We start from the raw sequence: 24399 nt of genomic DNA, 5'->3' as shown, positions 1-24399 counted from the left end.
GCTTTTTCTCCCACTTTAAGGCCTTTGGGTTTTATCCCAGAGTCATCGGGGAGCTATAGGGAGGCTGCCCAGATAGTTGCACAAAAGAGGAAACGCATCACCAGATGGGCATCTTGGAAGGATCACACTAGCCGCTACGTGGAGGAAGGATTTGGCGGTGGGGGGTGTGTGTGTTGGTGGGCTGTGTAGAGGGCACCAGGTCCCCTTTCCTGGGCCAGTGCACCCATCCCCAGCTACCCTGACCTTGGCTGTGGACAGCTAAAAATTACCCCTTCTTCAGAGAGTTGCTCTCAGCTGAACAGGAACCACCTCCTTTGGGAGCGGGGGATGGGCAGCTGGCATTCAGTGACCAACCGATTTTGTCAGTTTGCCCAGGGCTGAGGGGTTTCCCAGGACATGGGATTTTCAGTGCTAAAGCCAGGGTGGTCCTGGGCAAACCAGAATAATGGGTTACTCTCATGGATGTGCCAAAGAACCCTTTGCCTCAAGATGGGCCCAACTCTGTGGTGTAACTCATGCCCCAGATCTCCCTGTGGGACCAGGCCACATCCTTGCTCAGCTCCTTCCCCGCCCTGTACTGCCTCCCTCACCCCCCTTCTCCCCTGGGTTCTTCCTCAACACATCATCAAGGGCACCCAAATCCACGCCTCAGGCTCTGCTTCCTAGAAACCTAAACTAAGACTGGGGGCAAGACTAGAGGCAGAAGCCCCGTCAGAAGGCAGCTGGAGGGTCTGGGCAGGAGTGAACAAAGGCTGGGGTTAAAGCGCTGACAGAAGAACTGAAGTAGAAGATAAAACAGCTTCGAGAATACTCAGAGTTTTTCACCCCACCCTCCAAATCAGCTCAGCCCCTGGAAGCCCTCGTTCAAGCCCACACCACCTGCACTGCAACTGTTTATCAAGGGTCCTCTCTTCCTGGTTGGACTGTGTTCTCTTCAAGGGACAGACAACGCTTCCTGTTTATTATTTCTGGGTCCCCAGGAACTGATTCTGAGCTGATAACCCAGGCAGTGTTTGCTGAGCACCTGTGGAGAGGCTGGCTAAGTTGAGTTAATCCTCCGAGCCCTGTGGAGACCTTGAAGGGTGTCTTCCTATGGGTAATAGCTTCCCTGGTGATTGGAAGAAAGACAAAAAGACAGCCTAAGAAATGACTACAACTCCTCAACACACTGGGTGGGCTGCAGTTCCCCAAGGCCTCCCCTTGGCTCAGAGTCTGGGTGCCCAGTCACCCAGCTCATGCCCAGCACCAACCGCCAAGTATGGTAGTTGAGACTGGTGTTCGTGGTGCTATGTTCCAGGCCTCAACTGCAGGAGCGCTGGCTGCTGGTGACTCACACATGTGCCCTTTTCTGGAGAAGTGCCCTCAGACGACAGGAGCTGGCCCACCCTGGAGGTTACCCCGCAGTGGCTGGTCCACAGTCAGGCAGTGGACTGAGTAAAGCAAGCGGGCACCTCTGTGGTGTGTTTACGCTCCAGAGGCCCCCATGGGTCAGACCTAGGCTAGACTTTGCCAGAGACTTTGAACTTGCCCTGCCCCTTCCTCTTTCCTCTCCAGCTTCTCTTGCTGTCTTACAAGTTTCTCTGGGAGCGCTCCCTTGATACACCACGTATAAGGGAAACCTTGTCTCAGGCTCTGCTAAGGAACCCAGCCTAAGATCACAGCAATGTACCTTGTAGCTGAGGGGCGTCCTTCCCTCCTGGCTCTTCATCTGAGTCTGCAGATATAGGCCTTTAGGAGCCCAGGGGTTGGAGGGGGCAGTGTTGGGAGCAAACAGTGTGTCCTGCCAGCACCGTGCATGCAGAAAGGGCACCATGCATGTGCCTGCTTTGGCACTCACAAGGACCTGTCAATCCCCAAGGGCACAGTGCTCAGAGCACTGAAGTTCCTGGTGTTTTTGCATCCTCAGGCCTGTGGCCACTTGGTTCATTAATGATGTTACTTTTAGAAAATGGCAGCTATGGTTTTGACAACTGTCTCCAGACACTGGTAAATGTCCCTGTGGGACAGTCACCCCCAGCTGAGAACCACAGGCCTAGAACATGTCAAGATCTTCTTTCCCCTACAGACTCTGCATGGTTCTTTCCCTCTTCCTGGGATAATATTCCTCCTGCTCTTCCCTTGGCTGGCTCTTTCTCATCCTTCACTGTCTGCTTAAATGCCTCCTCCTCCTGGAGGTCCTCTCTGATCACCCCATCCTCCCGTGGATTTCTGTCTCCCCCGCTTGGCATGTTTCCTCTGTGGCTTTTATTACCATATGTCATTATGCTATTTGGCGAATTCTATTTGTCCCTCCTGCTAGACGCGGGGTCCTTTGGAGCAGGGTCCAGGTCCAAGCTGATTGCCGATCTCTCATTGGTGCAGGGTGGGTACAGAGCAGCCCCTTGGTCGCTGCCATGTCCTGGATGAACAAACAAGCCGGCTTGCCTGGAGGGCAGGCTGCACACAGCTGCAGGGAAGCTTACCTTCTGGACCGTGAAGGTGCGGATGATATACTCTGCCAGGGGCTCTGTTTCGATCAGGGTGACTTTAATGTCTCCGTAGACCTCCATGTCATCCGGCCAGTATCGCACACACTTCACCTGCGGGCAAGGACAGGGACAGTACGAGTGAGTGGGCGGCTGAGCGTGTGTGGTCATCTCATCTGGCTTCCCGTCCGAATAAACTCAAGGGTGACCTTGGTGGACTTTCAGTCAAGGCATTCTCAGCTGGCCGGGGAGGGCAAAATACACAGGGACCAGCTCACTCCTAGAGGAACTGGAGCCGCGGGGGATAACGGTGGTACCTTCTTTGGCAGAGCTCCTGGTACTTTTCAAATCTATTACCACACTAAGAGATCAACTAGATCTGGGTGAGACAGGCAGGTGGTGATCTCCCCACTGTACAGATGAACATCATACTCAAGTCGGGAGGTTTGGTGACTTGTCCAAGGTCACGTGGCCAGTTCTCTACCTTTGGCTGAGTCCTCTTTTTCTGTGATAGGCTGGGGCAGCTGAGTAGTATCAGCAGAGCAGAGATGAGAATAAAAGGTGGGAATAGCGAGGAGGTGGAAGCAGACATGGCGGCGAGAGGGTCATTAATATTCCGAGGGGGCTGGAAGGAGAAAGGCTCGTTGCTGGGAAAAGGAAGGAAGGTGCTGGGCTCAAAAGGAAGACGTTTGCAACTGCTCTCTGCCCCAGGGGTGGGTGCAGAGGCCATGAACAAGCCACTCCCACACCTGGTTCTGAGTCACATGCCGCAGGAGGAAAAAGAGATCATCGTTTTCCCCGTAAAAGAACAAAAGTATTACCATTCCGGGGGACGCCGAGCGGCTTAGAGTGGCATTTCCCACAGTGTGTCCCGCTGGGTGCTGATAGGTGTTAGGTAAAAAACAAGAAACAAAAACAAACAAAAAAAGGTTTTGTGGTCAAATGAGTTTGGGAAATGCTGGATTAAACAAAGTTAAATAGGCCACTTTGCTACAGGACTGCTCGGCTCGTTCACGTGCTAACGCTGATGTGCTTTTCGACTCTCCGAAAGGGGCAAAGAGTACACAGCATTTCCCAAACGTATTTAACCATGGAACCCCCTGTTCGCTAAGCATCATGCAGACTAGCATCCCGTGGAACCCACTTAGGGAAATGCTGATTTAGTGCAACAGGGTTTGGAGGCAAACGGATGCATTGCTTCGTTCTAACACTGTAGCTGAGTAGCTTCCAGAAAGTACTGAAACCTCTCTGAGCCTCAGCTTCCTATGAATAATGATCGCTAACACTTACTAACTGCTTTCAGTGTCTAGCTCTCCTTGCTAAGTGTTCTACAAATACTTTACACGGATTACTTGAATTATTACTTATCACCACACCCTGATGAAGTAGATATTATTATTAGCCCCATTTTATAGATGAGGAATCAGAAGCACAGGGAGGCTAAGAAAATTGCCCAAGGTCAACTGTCAGTACGGGATGGAGCCAGGATGCAAAGCCAGGCCATCTGAATAATTACCAGGAACATCGCCTTGTACAATTGCTGTGAGATAAAGTGAAGTAATGCATAATGCACAACAGTGTCTGGCACAGAGCTTCGCTCCTAGCAGGAGTTTCATGAAGAAATTGCTCTCCTGTCCCCCGTCCCAATTCAAATTAGATTCACCATCAAGGGAATCTGTCTCCAGTGGTGGGGACATGTTATAGAACAGGCTGGAATGTGCCTCTGAATTCTTAAATCCTGGGCTGGACATTTTGTCCACAGTAGCTGCTCCCTGGGCCTGAGTCCCTGGGGCGCAGTCTTGAGTAGGGGGACCGTGACCACGAGAACGAGAGCCAGGAGTCAGAGATCGTGGCCGGGTGACTTCAGGGCATTCACTCCACTCCTTTGGGTCTGTTTCCTCATCTGTAAAATCGGGCAATGGACTAAATAAGAGTGGGCTCAAGGACAAAGTCTCTTCTGGCCCTCAATTCCTGTTAGGCCACGAGATGCCCAAAGCCCTTTGCTGAATCATGACTGACAGCCCAGATTCTCCCCCTTCCCATTATCTGGGAGGCCAGGACTCTTCATTTTAATGGATTATCTGCTTCTCGCCAGGAGAAAAACTTACCTGCCCTGTCGTCAGTTAGCTCATGTGATAAGTAGAGAGGCCCTCTTGATTCTAGTGTCTGTGCACCCAGCACCCACCCACCCACATGCCACGGTTTACCAAGTAGGTGAAAGCAAACGCTGGGAAGAGCAGTCCCATTTCTAAGCCCCAGGAGTAGCTAAGGAGCACACAACAGAGAGTCGAGACAGAGCAGAGTGAGAGACCAAGGTCTGAACCCCGAAGAATGTCAAGGTTTCGAGGAACAAAGGGTCAGATGCTGCTGAGAGGTTGAGTACAACGAGAAGAGAAGAGAGAAATGGCTATTGGATTTGTCAACATGAAGGATGCTGGGGATACTGACGAATCACTGTGGGTGGGATGGAGGGAGCAGCTACACTGCAGTGGGTGGAAGAGAACGGGAGTGAAGCAGCAGAGCCTGTGTGTGAGATTTCAGGGTCTGGCAGCAAAGCAGGGACAGGATCAGCAGTTTCGTTTTGCCTGCTTTATACTTTTAAGGGGGAAGGTACTCAGGATGTCTGTATGCTGAGGGAAATAATCTAGCAATGGGAAAGAGAATTACTTTCCAAGCGAGAGGGGGAAGAGTGAGACATTCTTGAGCGGAATCTGTGATTTGAGGCACTAGGAATTGCCTTTGAAAGGGCAAGAGTCACTTCTCCTATCACGTTAGCCTGCGCCATAAGAAAGAGATGATATTCTACCATTTGGGGTCAACAAAAACAGCCATGTCTTATGGTTCAGCCTGATAATAGAGGAGAAGAATGAGAAGATGGTTGCAGACGCAAGTAGGATGCAGCTTTGCGGTGTGAAGATGAACATTCACGTCTGATGGCTGTAATTCCCTCAAAGTCTATGAGATGACATCATCAGCGGACAGTGAGGGTGGAGAAAGGGGCGAGAGGGTTTTGAAGGGAAAAGATGTTCCTCGACTATGAACAGGAGGGAGGACTTCTCCCGCGTAGGGTGCCGTGAGGGTGAAATGTGGAACGGGAGGCACTTGGCACAGAGAGATGCTGGGCAGCGGAATGCCAGCCAGCAAACTCCATCCAGGTACCCACGGGAGGGGCTTACCCTGCCCACTTCCACGAGGTTTGTGACCATGACGATGCTGGCCGAGTTCTCCTGCCAGATCATTCTCCAGAAGTCCTTTACGGTCTCCTGCATGGGACCTGCCAACAGAGAAGGTGTCAGGGTCAGACTGCAATGGCAAGGAAGCAGACAAGAGGCTTGTCCCTCCCGGCTGGTCAGTCAAGGCTCCGGATGGGTGAGTAAGAGGGAGGTCAGCGATTCCTACTGGGACACAAGTAGCGGAGACTGGGGACTGAAGCGTGTGAGGTCAGAGTGTGCACGAGAAAAGCCACACTCCAGCTAGCAGGGTCTGCAGCGTCCCCTGGAAATGCCCGCAGATTCTCCTCTTCATCGCCCTCCTGCTCAGACCCTTTCCACCAGCCCCACTTTCCCGCCAACCCATCACCTTATATTAGGGGTTAATGACATAGCTTAAGGGAGTTTTCAAAAATTGGGCTCCAGAGCCTCAGTGAGAGACGGGAAGGAAATTGGGGTGGGGGTGGGGTGGGAGGGCAGAGGAGCTGCCAGGAGTCAGATGCTGAGAGCACAGACAGAAGATGCCCAATTCTGAGCTTGACAAATGCATTTGTCTGGAGCCTGGACAGAAAGAAGGGAAGAAAAATAGACAAGAAATGGGAGACAGAATCTGAGAGTCCACAGAAATTTCCTTGGAAATTTCTCTTTCAATGTCCTGGGCCTCCATCATTTTTAAAATTACAAGAGTAATAAGTGTTATCTGCTACAAAATTTTGAATGCCATTTTTTCTGTACAAATATATATATATGTGTATATATATTGTATTTGCTATAATAAGCGTTATATCTATTATACGTATTTTCCCATGCCCTTAAAAACTCTTACCTGACGTGACATTTTTCATAGCTGCATAATTTTCCATAACATGGAAGTGTCACACTTCAACCAATCTACCAATTGATGGGCATTTAAGATTTTTCACTTTTTTTCCTATTAGGTAACACTGTGAAGGGTATCTTATTATATGTGTCACTGTCCACATATATATAATCATCCACAGGATTTCCTCACAGTTTGAGAGGTATAGTCATTTTTAAGTCTTCTGATAACATCCTGGTAAGCTGCTTTCTAGGAGCGTCGGCACCGAGAGCTCCAGTTCCGAATGGTGGATATTGATGGCACGTGCCTGAGGCTGATGCTTTTGGTCCAGGGCCCATCTCTCTTGACCATTTCCTAGTGACACCTCCTTCCTCTCTCCCTTACGTCCCTCCCCCCATAGCTGAACTTGTCACCTCCTTCCTTCCCAAACAAATGAACAATCTCGAGACCTCGGGAGGCTCTCCAGCCCTGCTCCTATATGACTTCTTGGCTGGTAGAAGCTCATTCCTCTCCTCCAGTGTAAGGCAAGGGCCCTTTAGAGGAAAAGGAGGGCACTTACCTTGAGTAGCAATGTAGTGCCGTGGTCGATGGTACCCCTGGATGACAAAACAAAAGAACAGTGAAGCTTACAAACAGCATAATACTATGCTTACTAAGCATAAGCCTTTCCGAGGCTCGGTCTCTTCATAAGCAAAATGAAACTAGCATTAGACATTTCCCAGGGCAGTGGCAAAGATTAAATAAGACAATGCACGTAAAATGCTTAGTCCATCACTAAATGTTAGCTATCATTATAGTTCCTTGTGAGGGGCCCGTACAGGCTTGCCTTGGAGCCACGGACTAGGAGCAAAAGTCAGATGGCCATCAGTTATGGCTATGCACCCCGAAAAAGGTGGAGAAGGAATTTTCAGGTTTCTGTGGGATATCAACCACCACCAAGTCTTTCCTGAGCCATGATTACATGCAGAACACTGTGCAAGGCCCCGTAGGGCACCTGAAAGAAGAAAACAATCACCTTGCTGGCTCCTTGCATCAGTAACAATTAGGAAAAGATGTCACACTGCCCCTCTGTGCTACATGGCTGGGCTTGGAACTGAAGTTCCTTTCATTTGGGGGGGGGGGGGAACCCCAGGTAGGTGTGCCCTAGAGACTGATAAAGCCACTTTCAGATTCAGAGATCAGTTTCTGATTTCCCTGTATGTTTCAGAGTCTTCAGTAGGCCCTGCTGGGCCCTGATGTGTGGTTACTCTGGCGCCCCATAATCCTAATCATTGGGGAACGGTTGAGGACAACCTTCTCTTTTGTCTGGGCATGTCCTACATGGAGGGTCCCCTTTTTTGCTACAGAGAGGAAGCATATCATATTGGGTAGAAGTTCAAGTTTTGGAGACAGATCTGCACTTAGTACATAACACTGAACGTAATTAGTATTTATTGAACGAGTAAATACATGAATGAAAGGATAAATCAAAAAAATATATATATGCCAATTATGGAGCCTGTTGGTGGAGAGGGTGTTGGAAAGTCCTGACCCTCCGCTTTCTTCTACAGTTAACAACCTCAGGAGAAGACAAACCCGAAAGTCTGATGAACATTTGTCTTTAACGTTGCTGGTGAGTCTTTGTGTTCTGCTAAGGAGGATAAGCTACCTCAAGACCCTCTTCTTTAGGAAATCAAATAGAAAAGTCATCTGCATGGTTCGTGGAGAACAGACATGATGGTGTCTCAGAAGTTCTGGATCTACTTTCTGATCCAAAGATTCATTTCTAAGTTCCCTGTACATCTCGTACAGACTTCCACTTGCTCCATAACTATTTAGTAGGTACTTTGTAAGAATTACCTGGCATACTCTAGTAACACCTGGGTTGACTGTCAATAACAACCCAAGGCCAGTGTCATGGCCACAACTGTTGGATTAACCGCCAGGAATCAACAGCCCCACCTAAACTCTTTGAGTGGTCCTGTCTTCTTAGTGGGGTTGTCAGCTTCTTGAGGACACACACTGCCTCCTAAGTTTTAAAAAATTTTCTGTGGAGCCTAGCACCGTGTGAATCTCAGAGCAAATGCCCAATAAACAAGCTGTTGAGAGACCAACCAGAAAAGCAGCATATATTAGAGAAATGCACATCAAAACCACAGTGGGGTACCACCTCACGCTGGTCAGAATGGCCATCATTCAAAAGTCTCCAAATAACATGCTGGCGAGGGTGTGGACAAGAGGGAACCCTCCTACACTGTTAGTGGGAATGTAAATTGGTGCAGCCACTGTGGAAAACAGTATGGAGGTTCCTCAAAAAAACTAGAGTTGCCATATGATCCAGCAATCCCACTCTTGGGCATATATCTGGACAAAATTATAATTCCAAGAGATACATGCACCCCTATGTTCATAGCAGCACTATTCACAATAGCCAAGACATGGAAACAACCTAAATGTCCACTGACAGATGAATGGATAAAGAAGATGTGGCACATATATACAATGGAATACTACTCGGCCATAAAAAGAATGAAATAATGCCATTTGCAGTGACATGGATGGACCTAGAGATTATCATACTAAGTGAAGTGAGTCAGACAGAGAAAGACAAATATCATATGATATCACTTATATGTGGAATCTAAAATATGGCACAAATGAGCTTATTTATGAAACAGAAACAGACTCACAGACACAGAGGACAGACTTGTGGTTGCCAAGGGGGAGAGGGGGTGGGGAGGGATGGATTGGGAGTTTGGGATTACCAGATGCAAACTAGTATATATAGAAACAACAAGGTCCTAGTGTATAGCACAGGGAACTATATTCAATCCTGTGATAAACTATAATGGAAAAGAATATGACAAAGAATGTAGATATATAACTGAATCACTGTGCTGTTCAGCAGAAATGAACACAACATTGGAAACCAACGACGTTTCAACAAAATAAATTTAAAAAAATAAGAAAGGCAACATAGCATGGTAGCTTTATGGACGGACTCTGAATTTAAACTGCCTGGGTGTGAATCCTGGCTCTGTCCCTTTTAGGCTGTGTGGTCTGGGGCAGGTTACTTAACCTCCTTGTGCCTCAATTAATTTCTGTTGTTAAACGGGGGTAACAGCATTTATATTACAGCCTTGCTGTTAGGGTTGTGAGTTAATATATGACAATTATTATGTATCAGGCACTAGTCTAGGATTTAACATGTATGTCTTTGCTATTATTATTATTTTGTTGTGTATCTGGAAAGCATTCATTGAGTGCCTATCACGATTAAAAAGTCTGTTTTGGCCATCACAGAGATCCTGAGATGGGAAGCCCTTCCCTCCCCTTTGCTTTCCTGCTCTGCCTATAAATGTAGTAACTGAGCCCTTCTCTGAGCCGTGAGAGGTAGGAAGGAAGATGAGAGGCACAAAGAGCTCTCTGTTCCTTTGAGTTAAGATGGACAGTGATTCCCAGGCTCACAGGAAGAATTAGACTATGGGAGTCTTCTTGAGTAGGCTTGGGAATAGAAAATAGTACCCTACAGTGTGGAAAGATGCGGTTTCTCAAGTCCATCCTCTTCTGTCATCCTCACGTCATTCCTTCTTACAGCCTTCGTCCTCCCTGATCTGGGCCAAGACAATAGGCTCATGCTGGCCTCCCTGCCTCCAGTCCAGTCCCAGAGTCCATCTGCTTCCTGCCAGAATGAACTCCCCAGCGTACATCTGATTATGTTGTTTCCCCACTTAAAAGCCTACAGTGGCTCCCCGTTGCCTGTACAATCATGTCCAAATGCCTTAGCTTGGGACTAATCCCTTGTCTCCATCCTCATCTCCAGCCTCATTTCCAGTCGTCCCTCTCCGGACCCTTCCATGTACCCTTTGCCCCAGCTTCCCACACTGCACTTCAAATGAGCCCTCCTTCCTCCTAAGCCCTGCAGGGCTTGGTAGATGCCCAGTTAACACCCTTACAATGTATGTTGCAACAAGTTTTTTTTTTTTTTTTTTTTAAATATTTTCTCCTTCTGGGCCATGGGACAGGCCACCCAGAGCTGGGTATAGTTTTCAGCAGAGACTGGTCGGTGGCATACATGCATGAATATGTCTCTGAGGTGAGGTTGGGGCATTCCCTTAAGGCCTTAATTGGCAGACAAAAGGCAAAAAACCAAATGCATGGGATTTGGAAGATTCTAACACACTTCAACGTCAATGGGATGAAATTCTGAGCAAGAAATTCACATTTCAACTGTGGGAGTCAGATGACTTGGTTTCACTATTTTGTTCATTCGTTTGCTTACTCAGTCCTTCAATATTCAATTGACAGGTATTAACTGAGCATCTACTACTCTGTACAAGGCACTGGAAGTACAAAAGTGGACCTGATGGATGTGGGCTCAGATTCTGAGCAGCTTGTAGACATCAACAAACTGGGATAAGGGCCACCAAGAGGAAGATGTGCCAGGAGGCCAGAGAAGTGTTCTCTGAGGTCATGGCAGTTGAACTGGCCCCTTAAGCCTAGTTTGGGCGTCTCAACATCCCTGTTATTCCCATTTCATCCCTTCAGCAATATTCTCAGTTTTCCTACCACCCTCCCCACGGCTCACTGGCTGTCTTGCTCTTCTTCAGAAGCAGCCATCATGTTTCCACCTATAAGCCTTAGCACTGGCCCCTACCCACGCCTGCTGCGCCTGTCCCCACATAACCGAGTGGTTTGCTCTCCCCTTCCATCCAGGCTTCTGCTGGGACGGCAGTCACCTCCACAGACAGCCCTTAGCTGCCCACCCTGACATCCTTGGTTCTTTTGGCTTTCTCTGGTTTACTTCTCTTCAGGGCACTCACCACCGAAGTCTCTGTTTATTTACATGCTTATCATCTGTTTTCCCAGTCGAATGAGAGCTCCAGCAGGGCAGGGCTGTAATGGGCTTGCTCATGGCTGTGTCCCCAGCATGGAGAAGTCTGCCTGGGCAGTCAGCCCTGATAAATGCATACAGAATGAACGCATGCACGCTGCGTTCCTGTCCACACGTGGCATCCGAGTCAAGAGACCCTCTCTGGCCTCCAGGAACCCACGCAGTCCCCAAGAGAAAGCATTCAAACCACCTCACTCTTCAGCGATGGAGATGAGAGGAAACGTACTGCTCACTTGGGGCTGCTCTGGGGATTTCCCAAGAGCTGGTACAGAAAACTTCCTAACCTTAAAAGAACTTTGAGTTCACTTAAGTCCCACCTACATAGCACGCACATGGACTGCAAACCGGTACTGGGCCTGCCTCCAGCTGCCTGTGAGCAATGGGAAAGAGGTTTGCATCCAACATGCGTTTATCTCACTCCGCGACCATGCATCTGTTACTTACTGGGGACCCAGGGACGATATTTATTTCCAGACTGGTAATTTATAACAGATTCAAGTGGCCAATACATTCTTGGGTGTGCAAACCAATGTGCCGGAGGTATGGTTCAGACAGGAGAACCACGGCCTCTGGAGGCCTACAGGGCTGGCCCCATCTAGTTCATTATCCAAATGGAGTTGTTTTAATGAATTGTCAAGATTGAATTGGGGATAAATGATTCTAGCGTGGGCAGTTAGCCCTCTGGAGTGCAGGGAGGATTTTGGCTGGGTGGAAACCAGGGCCAAGGGGTGAGCCCTAGACAGCTACCTAGGGTGTGTCTGCCAGGAATCCCCACAGAGACCCTGGGGATTTTGACTTTGCTGGAGTGTACAGGGGGTCACAACTGATGTGATTCCCCCTCCCCTCCACCCCGTACTGCTCACGCTGTGCTAAAAGGAGCTCATGCTTGGTGTCTCCTCTGTCCCTCCATTGACTCTCTATTCCCTTCCCTGCTCTGCTCGTGCCCTGGGAGGTTGACCTGTATGGAGGACACCACAGGCTTCCATGCCCTCCAGCTGCTAGTTGGGTTTGGTCAATGCGGAGCAGAAGCAGGAGCTCAGAGGCCATTGGGAGGTTGGGGTGTAGGTTCTTTTGGGTCTCTCCCTATCAGGTCACCATGGCTTGGCCTTGACTTTCCATCAAAGGCTACAGCTCCAATCAGGCAGCCCCCTGCTTACAGCTACTCTCCCTGCTCTCAGCAGCTTGAGAGCTTCCTGTTGGTTCTAGCCTGGGGATACTGAACTCCTGCCACTTTGCCTCCCCCCTTAGTTTCCTTTAATCCTGTTCCTACTGTTATTAAATTCCCTTTGAGTGACCCTCTGTCTCCCAATGGGACCCTGACAGATAGACACTTCACATCAGTTGTCACATTCTTACAGGTTGGCATCATCCCATTTTACAGACATCCACATGGGTAAATAATTTGCCTAATATCATAAAGCTAGTGAGCAGAAAGGCCTGGATTCAATGTGGCCTCTGTAAGGACTGAATTCATGTCACGACTCTGGTCTCATGAGCCCTTGACTCTAATCACAGCACAGAGTCCAGTATCACTTAGTAAGACAGCTCTAGCAGAGACTTTGGCCTGTCTGCACAATCTACTTCCTAGAGAGAGGGAGAAGGTGGGCAGAGAACTGGATTCTAGCTGTGTGACCTTGAGCAAGCCTCTTAACCTCCACCCCTGGCCTCTTATCCTTAAAGGCTCTCAGAATGCACTGTGATGATAAGAACCTGGTAGAAATGGGTGCTGTTATTAGTACTGATGTTGCAGAGATTCACTTGCATTTAAAACAATTTCCTTTGTTGCCTATAAAATACCAAAGTGCATCTTGGCTCTGACCGCAGTCACATCCTCCCTCAACTTTGGATTGTCTATCCAGGAAAATGCCTTTTGCCGGAGGTTAGCACTCAGGCAATGAATGCCAGATATGGCAACTTGGGCCAGCAGACCCCTCGTGGGCATGGCTGTCAGGGCTGCCCCATCCACTCAGCCAGAGTCAAAGTCGAGGAGAAATGGAAAGAACCAACTCAGTTTGGTTCCGCATGCGCTGCCCGAGTCCCCACTGTGTGCTGCGTGCAAGGTGGTGTCTTTCGAGTGGGTGAGGAGGGACAGGACCAACAGCCCTGCCCTGGGAGTCATTCGGGTCTGGTTTCCAGTCTGTTTCTGCCACGGAGCAGATGCCCACACCCAAGCTGTGCAATCTCTTTAAACCTCAGCTTCCCTATCTGGAAAATGGGGGTGGTCACCTATCCTAGAGGGCTAGTGGGAGGTCTCAATAAACAGATTCATTTAAAACCACCCCTCACAGGGCCCAAGAGTGACTCATTTAGAGCCCTGGGCTGTTGTCATTGCATTACTGTCGTTATTAAAGCCAGCAGGGCACGGTTGGGGAGGCACCGCCAATGCAGACTCCTGCTGTCCCCTCCCTCACATCCTGGAGAAGTTTCATAACCTTGAGAGCCCCAGTTCACTCATCTGGAAATGGGTAGTAATGGCATTTACTTTGTGAGTTGTGATACTAGTTAAGGCAATGTTGGTACACTAGAGGTGATCAATAATTCTTAAGCCACCATCGGTCCTTCTTGCCTGACTACCATCGGCTGACTCTCACTCATTGGCTAAAGCAGCACTGTGTCACCTCCTCCAGGAAGGCTTCACTGATCACGCCACTCCCACCTTGAGGCTTTGATTTTCCTTTACGTTCCCATGGCCCCTGCTCTTCGAGGGTCTCTTTTCTTATCTGACTCCCTCACCAGACTTGAGTCCCTTTTAAGGTCTGTGTTTCTGGCACACAGTGGAGGACCTGCTGTGTGTGAGAAATGAATACTAGATGCATGAGGGAAAGGCTGAAGGCATGATGGGTGAATGCTGAGTGCTTTCTCCATGTTGGAGACAGGCTGCTCAGAACTGGCCATCTCCTTGTGAATTTTCTTGTTAACCAGAGTCCAGGCAGAGAACCATTCCAGGTGTTTCAGACAGAGGGAATTCAGTACAGGGAGCTGGTTATACAGGCGATAGAGGAGCTAAGTTGCAAAACGGAACAGTGAGGCCACCCAGAGATCAGCAATGGCAAGAGGATGTGGTCACCCCTAGAACCAGCACATAACGGGAGACAGAGAAGTCACCAGAGCCCAGGAGCTGGGGCCACCTTGTCAAGGCTGGATCACTCTGGTGGTCCTGCCTGATGGAGCCACAGATGGGATGCAGCCACTGCTGGAGCTGCCATCCCAGGAAACAAGAGAGGCAGATAAATACGATGGCTTCTCCCATCCCATCACCTGCCAATCTCCCATCGCACCTTCCTTAAAGGGTCAGCTCGTTCTCCTCCCTGCACGCATACACACACACACACACACACACACACACAAAGACGCACATACGCACACCGCACACACGAACATACACACACAAACACACATGCACACACAGACGCACATATGCACACACACGCACACACACACACACACACACACACACACACACAAAGACGCACATACACACACCGCACACACGAACATACACACACAAACACACATGCACACACAGACGCACATATGCACACACACGAACATACACACACGAACATGCACATGCAAACACGCAATGCACACACGCACACATGCAAACACACAAACGTGCACACGCACACACACACGCATATACACACCTGCACACACCTGCACATATGCACAGGCACACAATGCACAACGCGCACGCACACAGACACACACGCATACCAGCAACACAAAGCAGAACAGGGAAGGACAAGAAATAGATCTGAGGGCAAACAGGCAAATGCCTAACACAAGGCTCAATACACAATGGGGAATTCAAAAGCATGCCACAGTGCCTTATAGCTTGTCTACAAAAACACTTGGGAGTCAGAGGCACCAAGGTGGATCTCTGAGCCTTTCGTCAAGGTTCTTGGACTCCTAGCTGAGGTCCTCAGAAGCCTGGCTTGCATCGGTCATTCTGGGATGTCTCTCTGGTCCCAGGGACCATGCTTCCCTTTTACAAACTCTCTTACTTCCGTGTATGCCCGTCTTGGCTCCTGCTGTATTTAGTTCCTTCCTCCATATTCTCTGGAACACTGAAGCAGCCCCCTTTCCTAATCGGGGGTCTTATTCCCAGACCCTCTTCCCTCTCATCGATCTTACCCTGGGTAATAGATAAATCATCCCAAAGCTCAGCTCTGAACCGGTCACCTCCTTGATCAAAAACTTTCCATAGCTTTCTCTTGCCTACAAAATAAAGTCTGACTTCCTACGTTTGATCACAAAGCATCAGTGATCTAGCTCCAACCTTATTTTCCACTATTCCCATTATAGAGTCTCTGCTCCCCTCGAACTGAGCTGCTACTTACCCTCTGCTACATCTCAGCTTGTGCTTTTCTTTGGCAGAGGCCCATCTTCCCCCTCTTTGATTTTAAATTCTACCTGTGCTTGAAGTTTTGGTTCACATCACACTTCGCATTCCTGATAGAAGAGTGACTTTTTCCCTCCCACCTCTGAATCCCTGTAGCATTTTATCTGAACTCATGACACTTACCACTTTCTAGTTTGCCCTGGAATTACTGATGTGCACAGCTTATCTTCCTGCTAAGGTTTTAGAGGGTAGAGACCACGGCATTTTTAGCTTTATGGTTCCTATAGCATCCAACATACAGTAGGTATTCTGAAATTTTTGTTGCATAAATGGCTGTACCTTCAAATAAATGAATGAATGGGTAAACGGACATACATACAAAAGAATTAATGGGTGAATGAACAAGACGGGCAATCCTGGGTTCCCACAGAGCAGGCTACTCCAGCCAGCCTGAAAGTGGATGCAGCTTTACATGGCTAATCAGCTAGTTACAGGGAGGAGCCAGACCCTCTGGACCTGTTCTAGGAGGGCCACTGTCTGGGGGAGCGGCTGCGAGCACAGCCACAGATCTTCAGCCTACTGTAGCCAACCCCAGAACCCAGCTGCCCAGCCCCATGGAGAGCCTCACATCAATGTAGTTGGCGTTGATGTAGTCGGAGTGTGGGTCTCCATCCAGCACCAGCAGCCTCACTCGAGAATGGTCATCTGCAGAGAGAGAGCAGAAAACAAGGGGATGGGGGATGAGAAGGCTTCGGGTGAGTCTGCCCTGCTTCAGAGCCACCATTTATCAATCAGCATGTGCCAGGCACCATGCTACTGACAGACACGCTCTCATTTAACCCCTAGCATCACCCTCAGTTATTATCCCCATTTACGGATGAGGAAATTGAGGCTTAGGGAGATGACTGTGCCTTAGAAAAGGGCCTGTATATGCTTCTCTTTTTTTCCACCTGCCCTTCTGATTCTGGTTTTGTCATTACCTACCGGGGAGAGTGCCCTGCTTCTTTAAATCTCAGTGATTTTGTCATTAAAATGGGGACGGAAATGCCTTCTCCAGAGGACAACACAGGAAAGACCATATGAAGACACTCAGGAAGCGAGAAATGTTAGATCCAAATTAATATGCCCCATTTTCATGCTTGCTTAAAACTGGCACATTTACCTATTTTCCACAAGTGCACAAACGCTTGCCTTTTGCCTCTTGGAATATTGCTGCAAACAGACCGTCGGCCACATATTGTTATCAATGTTATCATTCAAGTGAAGCCGACTAAATCATTAGATTAAAAGAGGTCATCAATAACTAAAAATTGTGTTACAGAGAATACCATTTCAAAAACGATCTAGGCACAAACAAGATTTGCAGGCTTTAGTCAATGGCACGCTTACTTCAAATAACACCAAATTGAAATGATTAAAAGAAAAACCCATTACAGCAGAAGAATCAGGCTAATCCTTTACAGTCAATTAAAGTGAGCTCCCATACGCTAGAGGACACGCAAACAGAACACCTGGGTTGGGTCTGGTGGGGGGAGGGGCTCAGCTTTCTGTCCCCGTCACTATGCACGTATCACCGCGTGTTGCTGCATCCACTGGCCAGGCCACCTTACTCTAGGTCAGGGCTAGGGCTCCCCATAAGTGGAATGGAGAACTCTGGGCACCCCCAAGGGTTTCTGGGGATCAAGGAAGTCGGGTCACCAAATCCCATTAGCTTTTTCCAGAACTTGGCAGTTTACAAGGCCACCTGTTACTACTAACTGGAACCCCCATGAACAGGGACATTAGGTGTTTTGCTCCTTGTTCCATCCTCCGCATGCACCTGTGACAGGTACTCAGTAAGTACTTGGTGAGTATATGAATGGATTATCTCATTGGACTCTCAAAGTGACCCTGGGAGAGAAGTAAGATGGATGCTGTTAACCTTTGTTACAAATGAGGAAACTGAGGCTCCCAAGGATTGACTGGCCACATGGCCAGTGGATGGTGGAGCTTGGAAGAGTGGGGTTCTCTTAACTCTGAGCTCAGACACTCCTGATTCCCCAGAGGGGCCTAAGCAGGATAGTAGAAAGTACTTCGAGGGTACACAGCAGAGGGAATTAATGACAGAGAAGTGGTTACCTGGGTGATGGAAGGGTTGAGAGGCTAAAGGGAGGAGGGAGAAGTAACTCAGAGATAAACATCAACAAGGAGACACTGCCTCCCCAGGATCGGTGGGACAGAGGGAGGAAGCCAGGGCACCAGAGCCCAGGGGTGGGGGCCACCTGTGGAAGCTGGAGCTGCAGTGGGCCTCTCTGGTGGGAGCTGGAGAAAAGGAGGAGACTCCCTCACTGTTCAAGAAGGTGCCTCTGATTGGGACAGAGAGGGAGAAATACCCCGGCTTCTTCCTTTCTCCCACCTTCCAATCTCCCACCAGTGCACGTCATTGGCCAAACAGCAGCCAGCTGACGAGAGGCTGAGAAACGCAACCTGCAAGGGTCAGATCCCTACGATGGAAAGTTGAGCAGGAGAAGGCAAGGAATGGGACCAAGCATGGACAAGCAGGCCGGGGCTGGACAGGACACCACCCCACATCCATTCATTCATTAACTAATTAATCAATTCAAAAATAGTTAAGTGAGCATCTGCCATACGGCAGGCACTGTGCTAGATACTGAGCTACACCGGATGCCATGTTTCTTACTCATCATGGGGAAGAGTTTCCGTGGAATCAACCAGAGGGAGTGCGGGGGAGGTCTAAGTGATCCCTTTCGGTGGGTGGCGGAGTGGGGTGTGAAGTGGGGAAGGAGTTTGAAGCTAATCTTTATGGAGTTGATGGTAGATACCAGAGGCTTCACATACATTATCTCACTCAATCATTTATTCCTCCAAATTGCTCCACAGGTTATTATACTAATGATGTAGTATTTTTATTCTTCCCATTTCACAGATGAAGAAACTGGGGCTCAGAGAGATTACGCAAGTTTCCAACATTACACAGCCTACAAGTGGCTGGGATTCTATCTTAGGACTGTCTGACCCTGAATCCCTGCTCTGTTCACACGATGTGCTGTCCCTGGACTTCTAGCATCTCAACAGGTACTGCAGTCTGTGCAAGTGTCTGGTCCCCAGCTCCTGCAGTGGGACATCCTGGGGCACATCCACCCAGCAGGGGTTCAGACAAGACCCAGCAGCTGACTCTGAGCTCAGACTGTTAAGCCTTGTTACCAGCGGTTACCAAAACTGTAAGGCTCAAAAAAGTGAAAAATGTGTAATGTGTTTTCACTCATTGGTCTCACTAATGACTCATCGATTCAAAAAATCTCCTTTATTTATTGAATTATGCCTGCCCTTGAAGTCTAAAGCACTGGAAACAGATATTCTGGTGTAAAACGTTGAAAGGGAATTTTCATTAATATAAAACAAAATTGAAAGTCTGAAAGCAAATATGATTAACAAGAAAAAGAAAAGAAACAAACTTATTTCTTTTAGTTAAATATTCTTAAAGATGAGAGGTGCCTCTAACCACTAGATGATGGCGTTTGTCAATATCACCTTTATTCATTTATTAAGAACAAATTCACTGAGCACCTACTACACACAGGCTTGTTGAAGGGACTTGGAAAGTGTTTTCCAAGTGCTCAGGGAGTTTGTCAATGTAGTGGGGTAGATAGACTGTACAGAGAAGTGAAATTTCAAGGTCTAGAAAGTGGGGACTAGAGGGCTTTGTGAAGTGATATGTGAATGAGGAACTGAAAGTAAGGCTTGACCAATGGACAATGAGGAAGGGTCTTTCCGTCAGAGAGAACAGCAAGAGAGCAGAGGTCCTGGAAAAGCAAGCATACTGGTGACCTGCAAACAGTTTCTTGTCTTGTGAACATGGAATGGGAGGCAATTAGCAGTGGGAGAAGAGGCAGGTGGGGGTTAGATTGAAGAGGGCTTTCTATGTCCTATTCAGGTACTTAGATGCAAGTCACCATGCCGGGCTCTGAAGAGCATCCAAATAGAGACTATCTTCTGAGACTGTGAAAGGGTACTTTAGTACAAAATGATCAAGATTTATTCCCACATGGGCTAACCTGTGGCAAGTAGGACAGCAGACGCGGTGATGGGAGGTCTGAAGCTCTGGGTCAGATCTGGGTTCGGATCTTAGCTACATCACTTAGCAAGTCAGTTGATCTCTCTAAGCCTTGGTTTTCTTAGGAAAATGCTATATGGCTCAATACTATATAGCTCACAGAATGTTGGGAGGATTAAATGAGAAAATGCAGGCATGAAAAGTGTGAGGACGTTAAGAGAATGAAAAGATGAGCCACAGGTTGGGAGAAAACGTTTGAAAAAGACTACCCGATAAAGGAGTTGGATCCACAGCATACAAAGACCTCTTAAAACTCAACAATAAGTAAACAACCCAATTAAAAAATGGGCAAATGATCTGAATGGACACCTCACGAAAAAAGATATATGGATGGCAAATAAGCATATGAAAAGATGTTCAGTATCATATGTCATTAGGAACTGCAAATTAAACCAACAAAAAGATACCTCTACTCACCTACCAGAATGGCCAAAATCCAGAACCCTGACAACACCAAATGCTGGCGAGGATGCAGAGCATAAGTGAGGAATTCTCACTTATTGCTGATGGGAAAGCAAAATGGTAGAGCCACTTTGGAAGACAGTTTGGAAATTTCTTCCAAAACTAAACACACTCTTATCATATGATCCAGCAATTACTGTCTGGTATTTACCCAAGTGAGCTGAAACTTACATCCACACAAAAACCTGCACATGAATGTTTATAGCAGGCTTACTCATAATTGCCAAAACTTAAGAAAAACCAAGATGTCCTTCAATAGGTGAATGGACAAACAAGTCATGGTACATCCATGTCTTTGGTAATATACAGAAATGAGTTCTCAAACCAGGAAAGGACATGGAGGAAACATAAACACATACTGCTAAGTGAAAAAACCCAGCCTGAAAGGCTTCATAGTGTATGATTCCAACTCTATGACATTTTGGAGAAGGCAAAACTATGGAGGCAGTAAGAAGATCCGTGATTGCCAGGGACTTGGGGGGAGGGATGACTAGGTAGAGCACAGGGAACTTTTAGGGCAGTGAAACTTCTGTATAATACTGTAATTGTGGATATGTGTCACTGTACATTTTTTAAATCCTACAGAACTGCACAACACAGAGTGGACTCGAAGGTAAACTATGGACTTTAGCTAGTGATAATGGATCGCAAAGCACAGGAAGATCAGCTTGGTGCTTTGTGACCAGCTAGAAGGGTGGGATAGGGAGGGTGGGAGGAAGGGAGATGCAAGAGCGAAGAGATATGGGGATATATGTATATGTGTAACTGATTCACTTTGTTATAAAGCAGAAAGTAACACACCATTGTAAAGCAATTATACTACAATAAAAATGTTGAGAAAAAAAAAAAACCAAACACTAAAAAAAAAAAAAAAAAAAAAAAAAAAAGAAGATGATGTGGTGTATATATATATGTGATGGAATATTACTCAGCCATAAAAAAGAATGAAATTTTGCCATTTGCAACAACATAGATGGACTTGGAAGGTATTATGCTAAGTGAAATAAGTCAGACAGAGAAAGACAAATACTGTATGATATCACTTATATGTGGAATCTAAAAAATACAACAAACTAGTGATTATAACAAAAAGGAAGCAGACTCACAGATACAGAGAACAAACTAGTGGTTATCAGTGGGGAAAGGGAAAGGGGAGGGTCATTATAGGGGTAAGGAATTAAGCGGTACAAACTGTCATGTATAAAATAAGCTACAAGGATATAATGTACAACACGGAAAATAGCCAATATTTTATAATAACCATAAATGGAGTATAACCTTTAAAAACTGTGAATCATTATATTGTACACCTGTAACATAATACTGTACATCAACTAAACTTCAATAAAAAAATGAGATACTATCTTATAAAAAAAGGATCAATATTGGTTCACCAATTGAAACAAACGTATCACACTGATGCGACATGTTAATAACAGGGGAAACTGAAGGGGGATGGGAGGTAGGAGTAAACAGGAACTCTCTGGACATTCCGCTCAATTTTTCTGAAACTAAAACTGCTCTTAAAAAAAGTGTGAGCACAGTGCCTGGTATGCAGCAGGTGCTTAATAAATGGTGATTCTGGGCTGGATGTGAGGCAGGCAGTGAGCTGATGGCGGAGACGGTTAGAAACTTAGTGCTTCCCATTTGCCCTTCTGTACAAAATGTAAATCCAACTTTCTACAGAGGCAAAGAGTTACTGTGTATATTCATGAAAGGGCAGAATTCAGCTACAGGTCCATCAGAAAGGCATTGCAAGGAGTAGCACTGCCTTCATGGTTTATTTATTCCTTCTGGGAGACGCTAATATTATTCTGTGTCCCCTTCTCCTTCTAACTTTATATAATTAGAAGGATAAAAAAAATTGTGTTTATCCACATGCACATGGAGAAAGATGGGGCAGTGGGCGATGTAAAGGAGTTTATACAAAGTAATCTACAAACAGCCCAGAAAGTTCATTATGCTCTATCTACATTTTGCAAGCTTGAGAAACAGCTAATCTGATATTCCTTGTTGATATTCAAGACGAGTGAAGAAGTCACATAGAGGAGAAACAAACTCCTCAACGGTGAGGTAAGAGGAGGTGCAGGAGCCTGGCTTTACCCGGCTCTCAGCTGAGGCAGGAGGTGGGCCAGCACTGGCTTGCACGGAGGAGGAGAGAACCAGTGGCCACTGGTAGAGAGAAGGCATAACTGCAAAGACACGGAGATCCAAAGAGCTCCCTGGAACACAACTCAAGGGGAACAGAAACATTGCCCCTCTAGAATCAATCTGTTTCTTGTAGTTTTCGAACAAAGCCCAGTGGTAGGTTGTAAAAGTTTAACAAAGAGCTCTCTGGAGGAAGAAATGGCCCTGATCTGTAACATCTGATTTCTGTGATATAAATACTCCCACCATGACTGATTTCAAGCTACCAACGTGGTATCAACTGGCTCACAAAATTCCTGAAAAATTTAACCATCATCTCTTGCAAGCTGGTATGAATCAGTTGCAAGACGTCACTGACAGAGAACAAAGCCTGACCAGACCCCACAATGCCTTGCATGATCTGGTTTGGGACCTATTTCCCAAGTCCAGCCTCATGCCCCCCTCCCCACATATGACTGAAAACCGTGCCCTTCTTTCTGTTGCTCAAATGCATCATGTCTGCTCTGACCACAGGGCCTTTGCACATGAAAGGAATGCCCTCAACCCCATAAGGCTGGCAACATCTCATTCTTCAGCTCAATCTTCCTCCCTCAGGAAGCCTTCTATGATCTCTCCACCCCAGGCTCTAACAGCTCCCTGTACTTGTCTTCAGAGCTCTTAGAGCAGTTTTATTTCTGCGACGATCTGACTAACCATGGCTCTCCTTCGCGCCCTATTTAAGAACGGGCACCCTATTTACTGAACTCCTCTATAGTGTATGGCACATAGTAAGTGCTCAATAATTATCCGTTCAATATGTGAATTCGTATTTGTGTCTGAAAGGCTGAGAACCAGAAAGGAGCCGGTCCCTTGCTTTTAGCCATACAATTGATTTTCGGTAACCTGGCTTGGGACCCAGGCTCTTTCCTCTACACAAGGCTGGCATAGTGTGCCTGGATCCTGGGCTCAAATTCTTCCTCGCCTCATAGCTGACCCCTCACCCCACCTGCAGACCCAAGACTGGCAGCCAATCATTGCCTTCGGCACGAGAGAGGGAGGGCTTGGGAAGGCTCTGAAAGCAGACCTGAGGTCTGTCACTAACTCTATCACCCGGAGCAGATGATGTACCTTCCCGAGCCTCAGTTTACCCAATGACAACATCAAAATCCTCTCCACCTTTGCAGACTTGTTGCAAGGATGAAAAGCAGTTAGATATGAAGGCACCTGGTGTATTGTAAGAAATCAGTACAAATGTGTAAATTCAGTTTTATTGTAATTCTAGACCAGTGGTTTTCAAAATATAGTTCCTTGGCCAATAGCATCAATGACATCTGGGAACTTGTTAGAAATGCAGATACTGGAGTCCCAGCCCAGACCCACTGAATCCGAAACTCTGGGGTGGAGCCCAGCAATCTGTATTTTAACAAGCCCTCCAGGAGATTCTGATGCACACTCAGGTTTCAATGTACAGACCATTTGATGTTCAGTTATTTAGCACAGGGGGTGCCTTGGCTATTCAATGTCTTGGGAAAGACCAAAAGTTTTTACTGGAATTAGGCCGTGAGACTAGAGACTCACCTGTGCTGGGTGTAAGGAACAGAAATTTATCTTTGTGGAGTGCATAAGATGCTCCAGGCACCATTCTAAAAGCCTATGGATGCTACGCTATTTGATTCTCATCATAACCCATTTTGTGGCTGAGAGAATCAAGGCTCCAAGCAGTTTAACAACTTAGAAGGTGTAAGGCTGACACCTTCCTTGTAGAGTAGTGGGGTCCCTACCTCTCTGGGAACCCCAAGACGCACTGCCGCTACACCCCTCCATGCCGGTTCTGACTCTGACACTGTGTCCCATCCCACTGTGTGTCCCACCCCCCATCCCTGGCCAGGGGAGAGGATTCAGTGTCCTCCCATACGCAGGTCTAACTCTCAAAGCAAACCACAGTTCCTCCTCCTCCTCCATCATCAGAGGTAACCCATTAAGT

General features: G+C 47.3%; 1 protein-coding gene across 1 annotated transcript in view; it reads right to left on the bottom strand.

Moving 5' to 3' along the window:
• Positions 1-24399, bottom strand: part of PTPRT (protein tyrosine phosphatase receptor type T) — a 754628-nt gene that overhangs the window by 37487 nt on the left and 692742 nt on the right. The window contains exons 19-22 of the mRNA XM_024746810.1: positions 16341-16417; positions 7054-7090; positions 5642-5739; positions 2463-2579 (exon numbers count right to left, since the gene is read on the bottom strand). Of these exons, the coding sequence (XP_024602578.1) occupies positions 2463-2579; positions 5642-5739; positions 7054-7090; positions 16341-16417 (329 nt within the window). The remainder of the gene's footprint in view (positions 1-2462; positions 2580-5641; positions 5740-7053; positions 7091-16340; positions 16418-24399) is intronic.

Source organism: Neophocaena asiaeorientalis, unplaced genomic scaffold (assembly GCF_003031525.2).
Source record: "Neophocaena asiaeorientalis asiaeorientalis breed wild unplaced genomic scaffold, Neophocaena_asiaeorientalis_V1.1 scaffold132, whole genome shotgun sequence".
Classification (NCBI taxonomy): Eukaryota; Metazoa; Chordata; class Mammalia; order Artiodactyla; family Phocoenidae; genus Neophocaena; species Neophocaena asiaeorientalis.
The sequence above is the reverse complement of the archived record's forward strand: the minus strand, read 5'-3'. Positions and strand labels throughout refer to the sequence as shown.